The 12,799-nt window shown below is 29.7% G+C and overlaps 2 protein-coding genes and 1 long non-coding RNA gene across 3 annotated transcripts; 1 reads left to right on the forward strand and 2 right to left on the reverse strand.

Moving 5' to 3' along the window:
* Positions 1–1,548: 1,548 nt before the first annotated feature.
* LOC123273694 lies at positions 1,549–2,892 on the reverse strand. The gene is made up of 4 exons (XR_006511353.1): positions 2,664–2,892; positions 2,238–2,577; positions 2,043–2,156; positions 1,549–1,972 (listed from the first exon to the last, which is right to left on the reverse strand). It is a non-coding gene; the product is annotated as an uncharacterized LOC123273694 (long non-coding RNA).
* An 83-nt stretch (positions 2,893–2,975) lies between these two features.
* LOC123273693 (Krueppel-like factor 7) lies at positions 2,976–5,561 on the forward strand. Its single transcript, XM_044741168.1, has 3 exons — positions 2,976–3,189; positions 3,504–3,710; positions 3,883–5,561. Exons 1-3 carry the CDS (start codon positions 3,130–3,132, stop codon positions 4,822–4,824), a joined length of 1,209 nt encoding a protein of 402 aa, XP_044597103.1. The 5' UTR covers positions 2,976–3,129; the 3' UTR covers positions 4,825–5,561.
* A 2,256-nt stretch (positions 5,562–7,817) lies between these two features.
* LOC123273695 (trifunctional enzyme subunit alpha, mitochondrial) lies at positions 7,818–11,847 on the reverse strand. Its single transcript, XM_044741169.1, has 5 exons — positions 11,616–11,847; positions 11,204–11,313; positions 10,830–11,102; positions 8,601–10,238; positions 7,818–8,066 (listed from the first exon to the last, which is right to left on the reverse strand). The coding sequence occupies exons 1-5, from the start codon at positions 11,683–11,685 to the stop codon at positions 7,863–7,865; spliced, it is 2,295 nt and encodes a 764-aa protein (XP_044597104.1). The 5' UTR covers positions 11,686–11,847; the 3' UTR covers positions 7,818–7,862.
* Positions 11,848–12,799: the final 952 nt, after the last annotated feature.

The following is a 12,799-nucleotide window of genomic DNA, read 5'->3' on the forward strand; positions in this document are numbered from 1 at the left end:
TATTTAAATTAATTAATATACTTTATTTGATTTATTATTTTATTTAATATTTAATCCTCGCGAATTGTGTATTTTAATTAAATACCATTCGAATAAAAATTTAAAATAAAATGCTCTATTATTAAAACTTTTTTCCTATAATTGTCTGTTATTTTATTAAATACGGAAATTGTTTTTTAGCTTATAATTTATTTTTTTGAAAAATCTAATCTTTATCTGATTGAATTTTTTTTAATATATTTATATATTTATTATGAGGAAATTTATCCTTTCCAAAAATCAACTATAAAATTACTGGAGTAATTTAGACTTTTTCATTAGTATATAATGTTTACGCAAATGTAGTAGCATGTTATTTTATATAAAAATATATAGTAAATTTTAAATTTTATTTAAAACACACATCGTTCTTATCTTGTAATAATAAGTAACTTATATTGAATGATATCTTCGAATCGACGTGGGAACATCAGCCGTGTGAAAACGCATATGAACTTAAAATATATGTGAGCAAAAACATAAAATTAATCTTTATTATTGTGTACTCCATAAAGATAATTTAAAAATAGAATATTCGTACTTATTTAAAAAAATCCTTTATAATACTTCATAAATCATTATATTAAAAGTCAACATTTTTTATTTATAAATTGTGTAATCAATGAAAATTAAAATTACAATATGTGTAATCATGTTACTTATAATACCCACAATAAAGCTGAATTATTTTAAGAAATTGATAAACCGAAGAGATTGATAGCAGAAAAGAAAATAAAAATTGACCTTGATAATTAAACTTAGCCATTTAATATTATTTACCGGTCATTCATGATTAATTATTACTCGAAAAAAAATTGATTAGTATAATAATATAACCCTTTTAACGCTTGCCCTTTTATGCTAAAATTATTACATAAAATTATGTTTAAATTTACACTTTGATATTTATGGCACAAATAAAATAATCAGAAATACTTGTGCCAGAACTAAATAAAATTCTAACATTAATTTTGTTATTTATTTCCAGAGACTCAATATATCCGATGGTTAAAAACGAAAATAGAAAAATAAATACCGTCTTCTGCATATCATTAATATGTTTCGTAATATGCTTTAAGCATATAAATTTTATTTCTGGTAAATAAAATAGAAAGGAAAATTATAAATATTGAATTAATGGGTCTTTAACGATTAGTGATAAATATAAATATCAATTAATAAAAATTATAATCCATTATCTGCGATAATTTTAAATTTAAATGAATTTTATCAAAATTCACAATACGCGTTTGCAAGATAAAGAACCATATTTCAATATCTCATATTTCATAAACAACTTGATGGTTTGAATAACAAAAATATTCCGTAAGTCACGTGTAATTACCGGTCAAATAATATTAGGTATTAGGTTCAGGTATTAGGTTCAGGTATTAGGTTCAGGATTAGGTCAGTGAATATGTAGCCTTCAACGAATTAAATAGGAGCGATATAATTATTATACCTACAATTAAATCTGAGTCCCTGAGAATTATTATGTCAATATAGTTCAACAAATTAATTCTTAATATAGTAATAAATCTAAATAAAAACATTTAAATTGTATCACCTTGACCCAATCCCAAACTATTAAATGATAATTGATAAAAAAAAAAAAATACAAAATACCGCTTATATGCGTATAAATACATGTTAGAAACTATCATAACAACTGATGACAATCATTGATCAAATTTATATTCACCCTCTATATAACATGTACCACAGAAGAGTATTATTGTCGCAAGCTGAATAAATAATCCACGATTATGTTAAGTTACTTTTATATCCATATATATATATTAATATATATATAGTGGGTGAACGAACTCGTCAAACGACTTCATTGTATACTGAGACTATGAGGCGCGTAGTCTTTATCCTCATCCTTCAAGGCCGTGAAATAAGATGCACCTTGCGTTACCACATTCATTATCTATAACAATATCAGAAAAAAAACCACAATCACAATCATAAAAATAATAACATAGAAAAAATCTAAATACCTGTAAACTGTAATATAATCTATAGCCGTTGAATAAATTTATTATGTCGTCACGCCGAGATGTAGTAAAAAATACCAACTGTACTTCATCTGCATTGACACTGCATATAGCTATCTAGAACAAACGTCACTGTCATTACTCTTAAAATAATTAAATTGTATGCTGAGTTGTAATTATAATTATTTATATTTGTACCTGTTTTGTTATACTATACATATTATTGACGTTTTGATAAATGAATTTCGGGGGCTCGTCAACAAATATGACCTAATATTCTTTACTAAGCAGCATTAAGCTCCGTAATATAATAATAAGGATACAAAATACAAAGCATGTTCTAAAATTAAACATGGACATCATCAGATATTTAGTATGAAGATCGAGACGAAATCATTTCATTTATGTCATCGAAATATGTAAGTAGTATATTTATACAGTTCAGTAGGGTTGGTTGTACTCTTCTTGTTTTGGTTACTCAACCGAGTGGTGATGATTACAAATAAAAAATTCATCCGTACGTATTTATATTAATATTCTGTAAGTTTAAATGCAAAATTTAAAAGACATAGGTTTAAATACTTAATATATAGAAATATAGGTATAGGTATTTATTGTGTTTACAAGGTATGGGGCGCGCCATGAATGCCATGACGTATCGATCACTCAACCACGCAGACTGACGTCACGATCACGACCTCAGTTATAGTCAGTCATACAGAGAGCACGTGAACAGCACGCTGATGATCACGCTGCCACTAACTGACTACCTGCCGCTGATTGGCTGGAGAGAGCGAGCCCCTAGATGCGATTGGTCGATCGATCGCACGCCGCATGATCACCAACACATTCGTCAACAACATTCTGCTGCTCGACCTGAGAAAACTTCATTACTCTTTCAGACTCGCAGCAACTATCATCTTTATTTTTGCATTGTTAAACCAAATAATTTTTTATTATATTATTCGTTTAACACATTAAGTTGCATTAATATTATTTTTTTATTTTATTTATAATTTTTTTTTCTACTACATGTTTTTTGGTGAAAAGTGCTTTTATTTATAAAAAATAATAAATTAATAAAATAAACATGAATTCTAATAATGTGCTACTATCACCACCAGCATCGCCTCAACTTAAATACACTCATGTAAGTATTTTTTTTTTGCAAATTATTATTTATAAAATATATATTTGCATTTAATTTTATTTTTTAATGTTATTGTTATCATTAACTTATATTATTGTTTGCTTGATCGTTTGAATTTCCGCGCTCTGCAACTGCTCGCGGATTATTGATCATCTTTATTTATCTTAAAATTTATGATAAAAATATTGATTTTAATTTTTATTGATTGATTGATATCGATACAGATTTTTGTTTTATTTGCTGAATAAATTTATTTTTTTATATTTAACAAACTTAAACATTATAACAATAATAATAATTAATTTTTATTACAGAATGAACCGCTTCAGTCGTCGTTCAGTGTCGCGGCATTACTTGGTGAAAAATTATTCCAAAAAAGTACTCTAAATAGTGAAATAAAAAAACACGATAATGCCCATCCCAATCTTCCACCCACACCTCAGCCGTCGGACACAGAGGAAGATGAGCAGCCCCCACGCAAACGCACCAGATGCACTGAGCAATGTGGAGAATTAACAAAGGTAAAATATCTTACTTATCGATTGTGTGTGCATTACCAAGAGAATAAGAAATTATTGAAATTATATATTTTTATTGTTACTAGTTCATTTAAATTTTCTTAAATTTATATTAAAAAAAAAAAAAGAAACAATTGAATTAAATTAACATATATTTTTTTATTTTTTATTACAGTTATTATTAGATGGAACGCCTCCACCAAGTCCAGAGCCAGTGCGGGCTTCAGTAATAATGCGTGCAAATCGAGATGGTACCTGCAGTCCAGCAAATTTATCAGCTATAAAAAAATCAACTGCTGGCATGTCACCAGTAGTAGGATTATCTGCGCATCCAACGCGTCCAAAACCGCCAGCACCAATTACGTTAGATAAGCCAGTCGTTGAGACAGAAAATATTTTGAAGACTCTCAAGTTCAAGATGAGTTTACGCAAAGAAGAGATTATTGTTAACAGCAAAAACACAGACCGAGAGAGTCAATGTCAGAAACTACAACTGCTAGCACCTAAACCGCCTGCTATCACAATGGTAACTGGTATCCTAGGAACGCCTTTAGTTTTACCCACATCAACAGCAACGCCACTTCTCTTTGTCACATCACCGACAATAACAACGACAAGTTCTACAGCCCCCGGCAGTCTAGACTCTGGAGCACGTAGACGAGTTTATGAATGCGAGTACCCGGGTTGTGGTAAAAACTACTTCAAGTCATCGCATCTTAAAGCTCACAAGAGGACACACACTGGAGAGCGACCCTTTCCATGCCCTTATGAGGACTGTGGAAGGAGATTTTCTCGTAGCGATGAATTGTCGAGACACAAGAGAACTCACACGGGTGAAAAAAAATTCGTTTGTTCTGTTTGTCAAAGGCGATTCATGAGAAGTGACCATTTAGCTAAGCACGTTAAGCGACATACTAAAGATAGAAATTTATCATCGAGTGCGTTAATGTCTTCATCATCATCCTCATCTCCGTCGTCTTCATCATTATCATTACCAACAGCTGCTCATCTTCAATCTACAGTCACACCTGCGCCACTTAGAATAAATTTACTTCCAGTAATAGCACCGCGATTGCAACAATGTAATACACAGACATTTATCTCGCAAAGTCTTTGATATAGAATTAAAAATTTTTTATTCGTAATTACGAATATTATATTGAAGAAGATAACTGATTATATAGAATGGTTATTTGAAGATACAAATGAAAAAATATGCAACAATAAAAACAAAAGCAGGAGCAAGTTTAAAGAACTTGTCTTATCTCATCTCGCTGTTATTGATCAGTTAGAGGTCGACGTAGACGTCAGATATTCTTCTAGTCGAGGGCAGACATCCGACCGCGAAAGGTCTTATTTCTTTCACCTACTTATTACGAAAGAAAATGTATATTGTTGAAAAAAAAAAATATTTATTGCGATAACTTTATTGATGATATTTAATTATTGTAAAAGTTTGTTATCATTTACGATAATTGTAATAGTAGAAGGAGAAAGTTGTTTATAAACTAAGTACCTAAGTGTGTCTGTGATTTATGATGCGTTAAAACTCTTGACCCAGAGTAACAAAATTTAGAGTATTTATTTATAGTTTATTTGAGTGGGTAAATGGGGTTTAACTGTACAAAGTCTTTTTAAATTATTAACTTTTAAATGTACATTTATCTTTAATTTTATTATTAATATTATTATTATGTACTCGATTAGGATTATCTACGACTAATATTACTAGAGTTATTGTAAATAATTATTTTTATTTTTAATTTAATGTAACTCATTTAAACCAAGACTTGAGAACGGGAAATCTTTTTGTACATAATTATTAAATAAATAAGTCTTATATACTTTCATAAATAACTGATTATTTTTATTTTAAATTCCTGTTAAGTATTAATAAATAAATATTATTTTTTTTTTTTTAAGTATTTATATATTAGCGCCAGACAAGAAGGTTATAGACAGAAGCTTTAAAATGTGACCAGAAGCTGCTAACAATTCATATCATTATAATAATAATGGTCTTTTCATGATAACACGTGAACGAGAGATGTTACACTCGTCTGAGACCGATTTCAATTCATGACACCCCGATTACGGCGTCTTGTGGGCACGATATTTATTACATGTACATACATTAATAATAATTTGTTCATTTTTTTTTATATTCGTTTTTTTATAACTCATGACGTATCCAAACTTTCATTCTGATTATGCAGTTTTATTTATATTTTTTTGCATTTACTTTTTTTTAAAAATAGAATTAAATGATATAAATATATATTTATCATATTGTTGCGTATTTATAAATAATAACCAAAAATAAAAAATTTTTTTAAAAGTGCAGATTGGGAAAAAAAGTTTCCATCACGTGAAGGCGTGGAATTACATTCGCAAAAACGCGTGAATTGCTAGATATATAAATGGTATAGTTATATATAAGTATGTTAGTCACGTCACGAATTTTATACGTGTTTTATCACCTGGCCAGTACACATGACCGCTAGATTTTTACGGGTAATTATTTTAGATAAATCAAATGAATCAATTTTTAATAATAATTATTTTATTTTCAATAAAATATGAATAGAAATTAATAATTGTATGCAATTAATAGTATAAAAAGTAAAGCATAATAATTTTCTATAGATTTTAATATTATCAAATAAGTAAATAAATAAAGTAATAGTTAAATGTTACTGTACTCGTTAACTATTTATAAAATATTAGCAATATTAGTATGTGTCATATATTTGTAACTTGGAATAACCAGCATGATTATATTTTATTATATTATAATTACGGAAAAAGAAAAAAAAACAGTTGATGTTATCAAATGATAACAAATATAACGAGTACGGGTCATATACTTGTATACATTTTATTCGATAATATATTATCACGCGGACATTGAGTGACAATGAAATGATGCTTGATACACGCGGTAAATCATTCACTGCAGACAGTATTAAGACGTTTTATATATAGATTATTATTTTTATGATAACGTAATATTTTAAGATTGTTTTTTTTTCTTTTTATAACTCCTACTTAAAGTACGTATGCAAATGAATGGATTTACTCGAAATTATTAACTTTATTTTGACGTTAATTGTTGTGAATTTTTCTCTTAGAAAATTAATAATTTACAGATTAACGTTAATGAATTTATATAAATAAATAATTGAAGACTATAAATAATTGTGGGCGTAATCGATCTACGCCCAGTGCAACGTGATAGATTATATATTTTTTAATAAATTTATTTTCCACTTTGTTACTTTCAACTCTTTATGTTATTGCATAGATTAACATAGGCTAATCAGCCGTTAAGGTAAAGAGTTTTTCGTAGCAATACTGACGAAACTAGTAACTCGCTTGCATCAGCCAAGGATCCAGCCTCTTCCTGAGTGGTTGTGTGTTTTAATTACATCAAACAAGGTGCGCGACTGGTTATTTTATTAGATGATGCAAAAGTTTGATTTTGTTGCAATTAATTATTCTAATTGAAAAAAATTAACACTGAAAAATTCATGATACAAGTACTGATAGCGGATATTTGATTGATTTGCGAGCATTAACTTATTATAAATTATAATAAATTACGATCATTAATGTTGCATTTAAACATTTGTATTTATAATTTTTATGCACGCGGTCATATTTTTTTTCTTCATCCATCTTTCGCGAGTTATTCGCAGTTAGAAAAGTCGGATGATCTAATATACGCGTTGGTGATAACATTTAAGATAAAACATTATTATTTTTTTTTTAAGAGCACGGAATAAAAGTAACTATTATATATATTCTTATAAATATTTATATATATTTTACAGTTTCAATATTTATCATTTTCTTACAAAAAGTTACAATATATAAATTTCCATTACATTAATAACAGCAACATTCATCGAAAAATATCGAATTATCGAAGTCTTGATCTTATAGTTATATATAAATATTTAAAAAAGCGACAACAGAAGTTAATATTTATAATAATAATATTAATATCAAAAATTATTTTTTAACTGTTATTTTATAGTATCAATAGATACTATTTTAGAAATTTCAGTATTAATTTCACTATAATTAATTTCTATATAAAAATATTTTAGTTTTATTTTGAAAAATTTATCAAATAAAAAAATATTTATTAATTTACTTAACATGAAATTTTTTCGAAGAGTCACGTGCCATGTCTTGGAGTGTTTGGCATGGTGTAAAAGCTTCGCCGTAGTGACTCTGAAATTCTTCCATTTTATTAACAAGTTTATGTGCTCCATACCAGTCTACCCATCTGAAGGGTCCGCCGGTGAATGGCGGAAATCCAAGACCAAACACGGCGCCAATGTCACCCTCGAGCTGTAGAATAGATTAAATAATTATAATATATATCTTTTAATTGTATATCAAGTATGTTTTATATGTTACTTTGCATGAGAAAGCATTACGTGTTCAAAAATAATAAAATTACTTTACGATATATTTTGAAAATTACTATCCGATTTATCACCTTTTCTTTTTAATTTTATCAAACTTTATTTTTTAGTGGAAAAAATTAATAAATTAATTATTTCTGATATAAATAATGAATTAAAAATATCGCTTGTAAGTAGTGTTCATCTATTGGCATTGACTGTCAATCTACTGGGGTTTTGGTCTTTTTCTTACATTTTTCTTTGTTATTAATTACTATAACGTTTTACGGAGTTTTACTTATTTTTTTCTGATTGATTATATATCTTTACATAAATATAATTTACTTTATCACAACTTATCTGTATATTACTATATTGTTTTTTTTTTAATAGAACAAGAGAGTTTGCTTAACCGTCCATCTATTTGGATATTTACCCTAATCATTATTAACAACAATAAATAATATTTCTAACTTACCGGATTAGCAAGAATATTTTCTTCTAAACACAATACAGCTTCATTTACAAATCGTGATACCATTCGCAGTTGGCGGTCTTCATCAGAAATACTTCCTTTAGGTTCAAGATGATATTTCTTCAATATATCTAGAGCACCTAAATTAACGTCTCTTTCCTTTTTACCGGCTTCATATAGGAAAATTCCTTTACCCGACTTTCTGCCGAGAAAACCAGCTTTTACCATATCAGTCATAATATTAAAGTCTCCACCGTGGAAACGTTTACCAAATGCTTTAGCTAAATCGACGCCAATGTGAGCACCAACATCAATACCAACTTCATCGCAGAGCGTCGTTGGTCCAACCGGAAAACCAAATTTTTTAGTTATTTTATCAAGATGCGCCGGATCAACACCTTCTTGTAAAAGTCTGAGTGTCTCAGACAACATCGCGCTGAGAATACGAGTTGTATAGAAACCTGGACCATCGCCAACAGTGATAACAACCTTTCCTTGTTTCAAACCTACATCAACAGCTGTTTTTATCGTCTCAGTAGCAGTACCTTTGTGTGTTATCAATTCAAGTAGTTGCATTTTATCAACTGGCGAAAAATAATGCATTCCAATAACTTGTTCGGGCCTACTGCTACCTGCGGCTATTTTAGTTATTGGAATTGCAGATGTGTTTGTCGCAATTATACAATGTTGTGGCACATGAGTTTCTATTTCTTTTATAACTTTATGTTTAACAGCTAAATCTTCAAATACCGCCTCAATAACAATATCAGTATCTTTAAATTCTTTATAATCTAATGTCGGTATTAAGTTAGTCATTATTTTATCTTTTTCAACAACACTGAGACGTTTTCGCTTAACATAGGTATCGTAACCCTTTTGAATTTGTCCCACACCACGATACAGTCCACTATCAGTGGTGTCTTTCAAAACAACTTTGTATCCTTTATCAATACTTACATGAGCTATTCCAGCACCCATCAATCCTGCTCCAAGAACTGCAATCTTTTGCACAGGTTTACTCGGGGCACCAAAACGATTTTTCTTACAAGCCGTTTGACCAAAGAATAAACTAATCAAACCTTTAGCTTCAGGAGTCATTGCTAATTGAGCAAATCCATGAGCTTCCGCTTCGAGTCCAACGGTCATTCCTTTATCCAAGCCTGTACGTACAACCTCAAGAATTTTAAGTGGAGCTGGGTACAATCCATTAGTCATTTTCATAACTTGCTGTTTTGATTTTTGAAATACTTTATCCTTTACAAAGTCCGTTGCAAATGCGAATTTCATAACTTTAGCCATTAACGATTTAGGTTTACGATTTATTTTTAATTGACCATCTGCAATGTCTTTGGCAGTTTTAATAGCAGTTTCTTCTAAATATCTTCTGGTATTTTCTTCACCTGTTGTTAAACCCGGTCCAAGGCGATTTACTACTAAGTCAACAACTCCCAATTTTTTAGCTTTGTCAACTTTTATCCTCGAGCCTGTCAAAATCATACTTAAAGCATCAGGAAGCATTGTGAGTCTAGGAAGTCTTTGAGTACCACCAGCACCAGGAAGAAGTCCGAGCATGACTTCTGGTAATCCAAGAACTGTCTTTTTATCTGTTACTGCCAGTCGATAATGACAAGCAAGTGCCACCTACAATTATAAACAATCATAAATTATTATTATATTTAATTGTTTATAAGGTAAAATACCCCATCAGTGACATCTTTAACTCCTATTAGTGGCACTTTTTCTTTTAATAAAAAAATGTTCTACTTGGAATAAAAATTAAAAATTTTTTTTGATCTAAAGGTCTCGAAGATTAGAAGCAATGTATTCATTATTGAAATTAATGATTTCATTAATTGAATAAGTACCAAAATCAAAGAAAGTGTCAGTAATGGGGTCTTTTACCCGGCTACCATTCTTTACATCTAACGTCTCAAGATAATAATATCTCAACAATAACATCTCAGGCATAAATGTCTTGATGCAATTTTGAATTTGTGTACTGATTTTATGCTCGAAAATAGGCCAAGAAACGCGCATAATCGTGTTGCGCCTTTTTAATATGGTTTTTGGGTGTGTTTATGCTCGAAAATATAGTCCAACACAGACGAGATATTATTGTCTGAGATATGATTGCCGAGATATATTTGCCAAGACATTATAGACTGAGAAATTATGAGGGGTCACCCTTTTACCCTATTTTAAAATTAATTTTAAATTAAATGATTTATCTACCTCAAGACCACCTCCTAAGCAAGTACCCTGTATTGCTGCAACAATAGGCTTACGAGAATCAGCAATAGAGTTCATAATTGACTGGCCGTCTCTCATAATACGGTATGCCTCATCTTCAGATTTTATATTTTGTAGCATACTAATATCAGCTCCAGCAATAAAACTGTTTGGTTTACCACTTATAAGTACAGCTGACTTTACCGATGCATTAGATTCAATGTCTCTCAATATATGAACCATTTCATCCATCACCTCGCGATTCAATGTATTTTCCTAAACATAACATAAATAATAATAAGTAAATAAATAAAGTAATTAAATTAATACATAAACATATTTTTATATAATTATCAATTGTCTTATCCAAATTTTACTTTGACCCCTGGTGAATCTATAGTGATTACAGCAACATCTCCAACAACTCGATATTTTAAATGCTTTTGAGTTCCAGCTGTCGCTAAACATCTTAAAGGAATGTTGACCACTGTAAAAAATATTTTTAAATTAATAAATAAAAAACCAACATCCACATAATTATAAATTAATTCTTATCTATATAAAAACAATTATTCTATTTCAATAAACTGTCAAATAAAAATTGTTTGTTTTAACAAAAATAGATATTGTTATAATTTTTACACGACAATGACTTGAAAGATACCTTTTTCAACTTGGGTACAAAGGTTACTGTCTCAAGATAAATTACTGTACATAAAATCATTCACGTAAAATATAATTTTACCAAGATAAAGTATATATTTATTTATGTACAATTATAATAATTACCTGTCCTAGAAATAAGTGTTCGATTTTTTCCAAATCGTGTGAATGCTCCTAGAAATCGTGTGCTCGCCATTATTTTTAACAAAAATTATGTGAAAACTTTTTATTTTTGTTGTCACTGGAGTACAGGGTTCTTTAGATAGCCAAGTAAATCCAGTAAAAAATTTCCCGTTTCCTTGCACTCGGGTATACACAGCCGGCAGTACAATACCCCGTTGACGCTCCGTTATTTTTGCTTACGCGCAGGCAAATGGCCGCTGACGCGCACGCGTTTTCCAGAGATCCTTAAAAGCGCGTGCGCAGTAACTTGAATTTAATTCGTTGAAAATGTTATAACTAAAATTTAAAACAATTAATGAAGAAAAAAAATAAAAAAAAACCGAATTTCAATAATAATAATTATCATAAAATAAATAAATCAATTAAAAAAATTAAAATAATTAGTTTTAGCAAAAGTGAAGGGTAACTTTTAGTAGTGCGACAATCCTGGTTATGGGTAATAGAGTTTCACTCGAGAGGGGACCTCAAAACCCATGGAAATGGTAAATGGTGTACTTATTGGGTGGGTAAGGGTAAATATGGCTGCTTGCTAGCTGGTAGTATCGCGCCGGCTGCGCAAGAGCAGCCCCGCTGTGAAAATTTTTAGTGTAGGATATTATTTTCCAATAATATGTGTAACCCACGGTAACTGACAGTTCGCTTTTGCGGTGGGTGCATCCACGCTCGCCCGTCGTCGGCACGCGTTAATAAAACTATTTTTTTTTTAAGTCAGTACCAGACACTGGTGTGCTTTTGTTTTTGTGAATTATTTTTTAATTATCCAGCTGTTGTACATTGTTAAGAAAAATAAAAACAAACAAACAAACAACTAAAAAAAAACCAAATAAAACTACTGTTGCATTGGATTGAAATCATATTCAGGATTCAGGACAAGGATTACTAATAAATGTCAATACAGGTAATGATTATTTGTTTTATTATTTGATCTGAATAAATATGAGGTTAGAAAGATCTAGGGTGCTTTTACTTGCAGGCATAGTATTGAACAACTAAAAATAGATAATCAAATAGTAAAAGTTTAAAGCAAGTATGTACACACATATATGTTGTGATATGATGTAGATATAGTAAAAGCAAGAACAAAAGGATCAATGCTGAATGGTAAGGTAATCAAATATCGGATCGTA

Source organism: Cotesia glomerata, unplaced genomic scaffold (assembly GCF_020080835.1).
Source record: "Cotesia glomerata isolate CgM1 unplaced genomic scaffold, MPM_Cglom_v2.3 scaffold_121, whole genome shotgun sequence".
Taxonomy (NCBI): Eukaryota; Metazoa; Arthropoda; class Insecta; order Hymenoptera; family Braconidae; genus Cotesia; species Cotesia glomerata.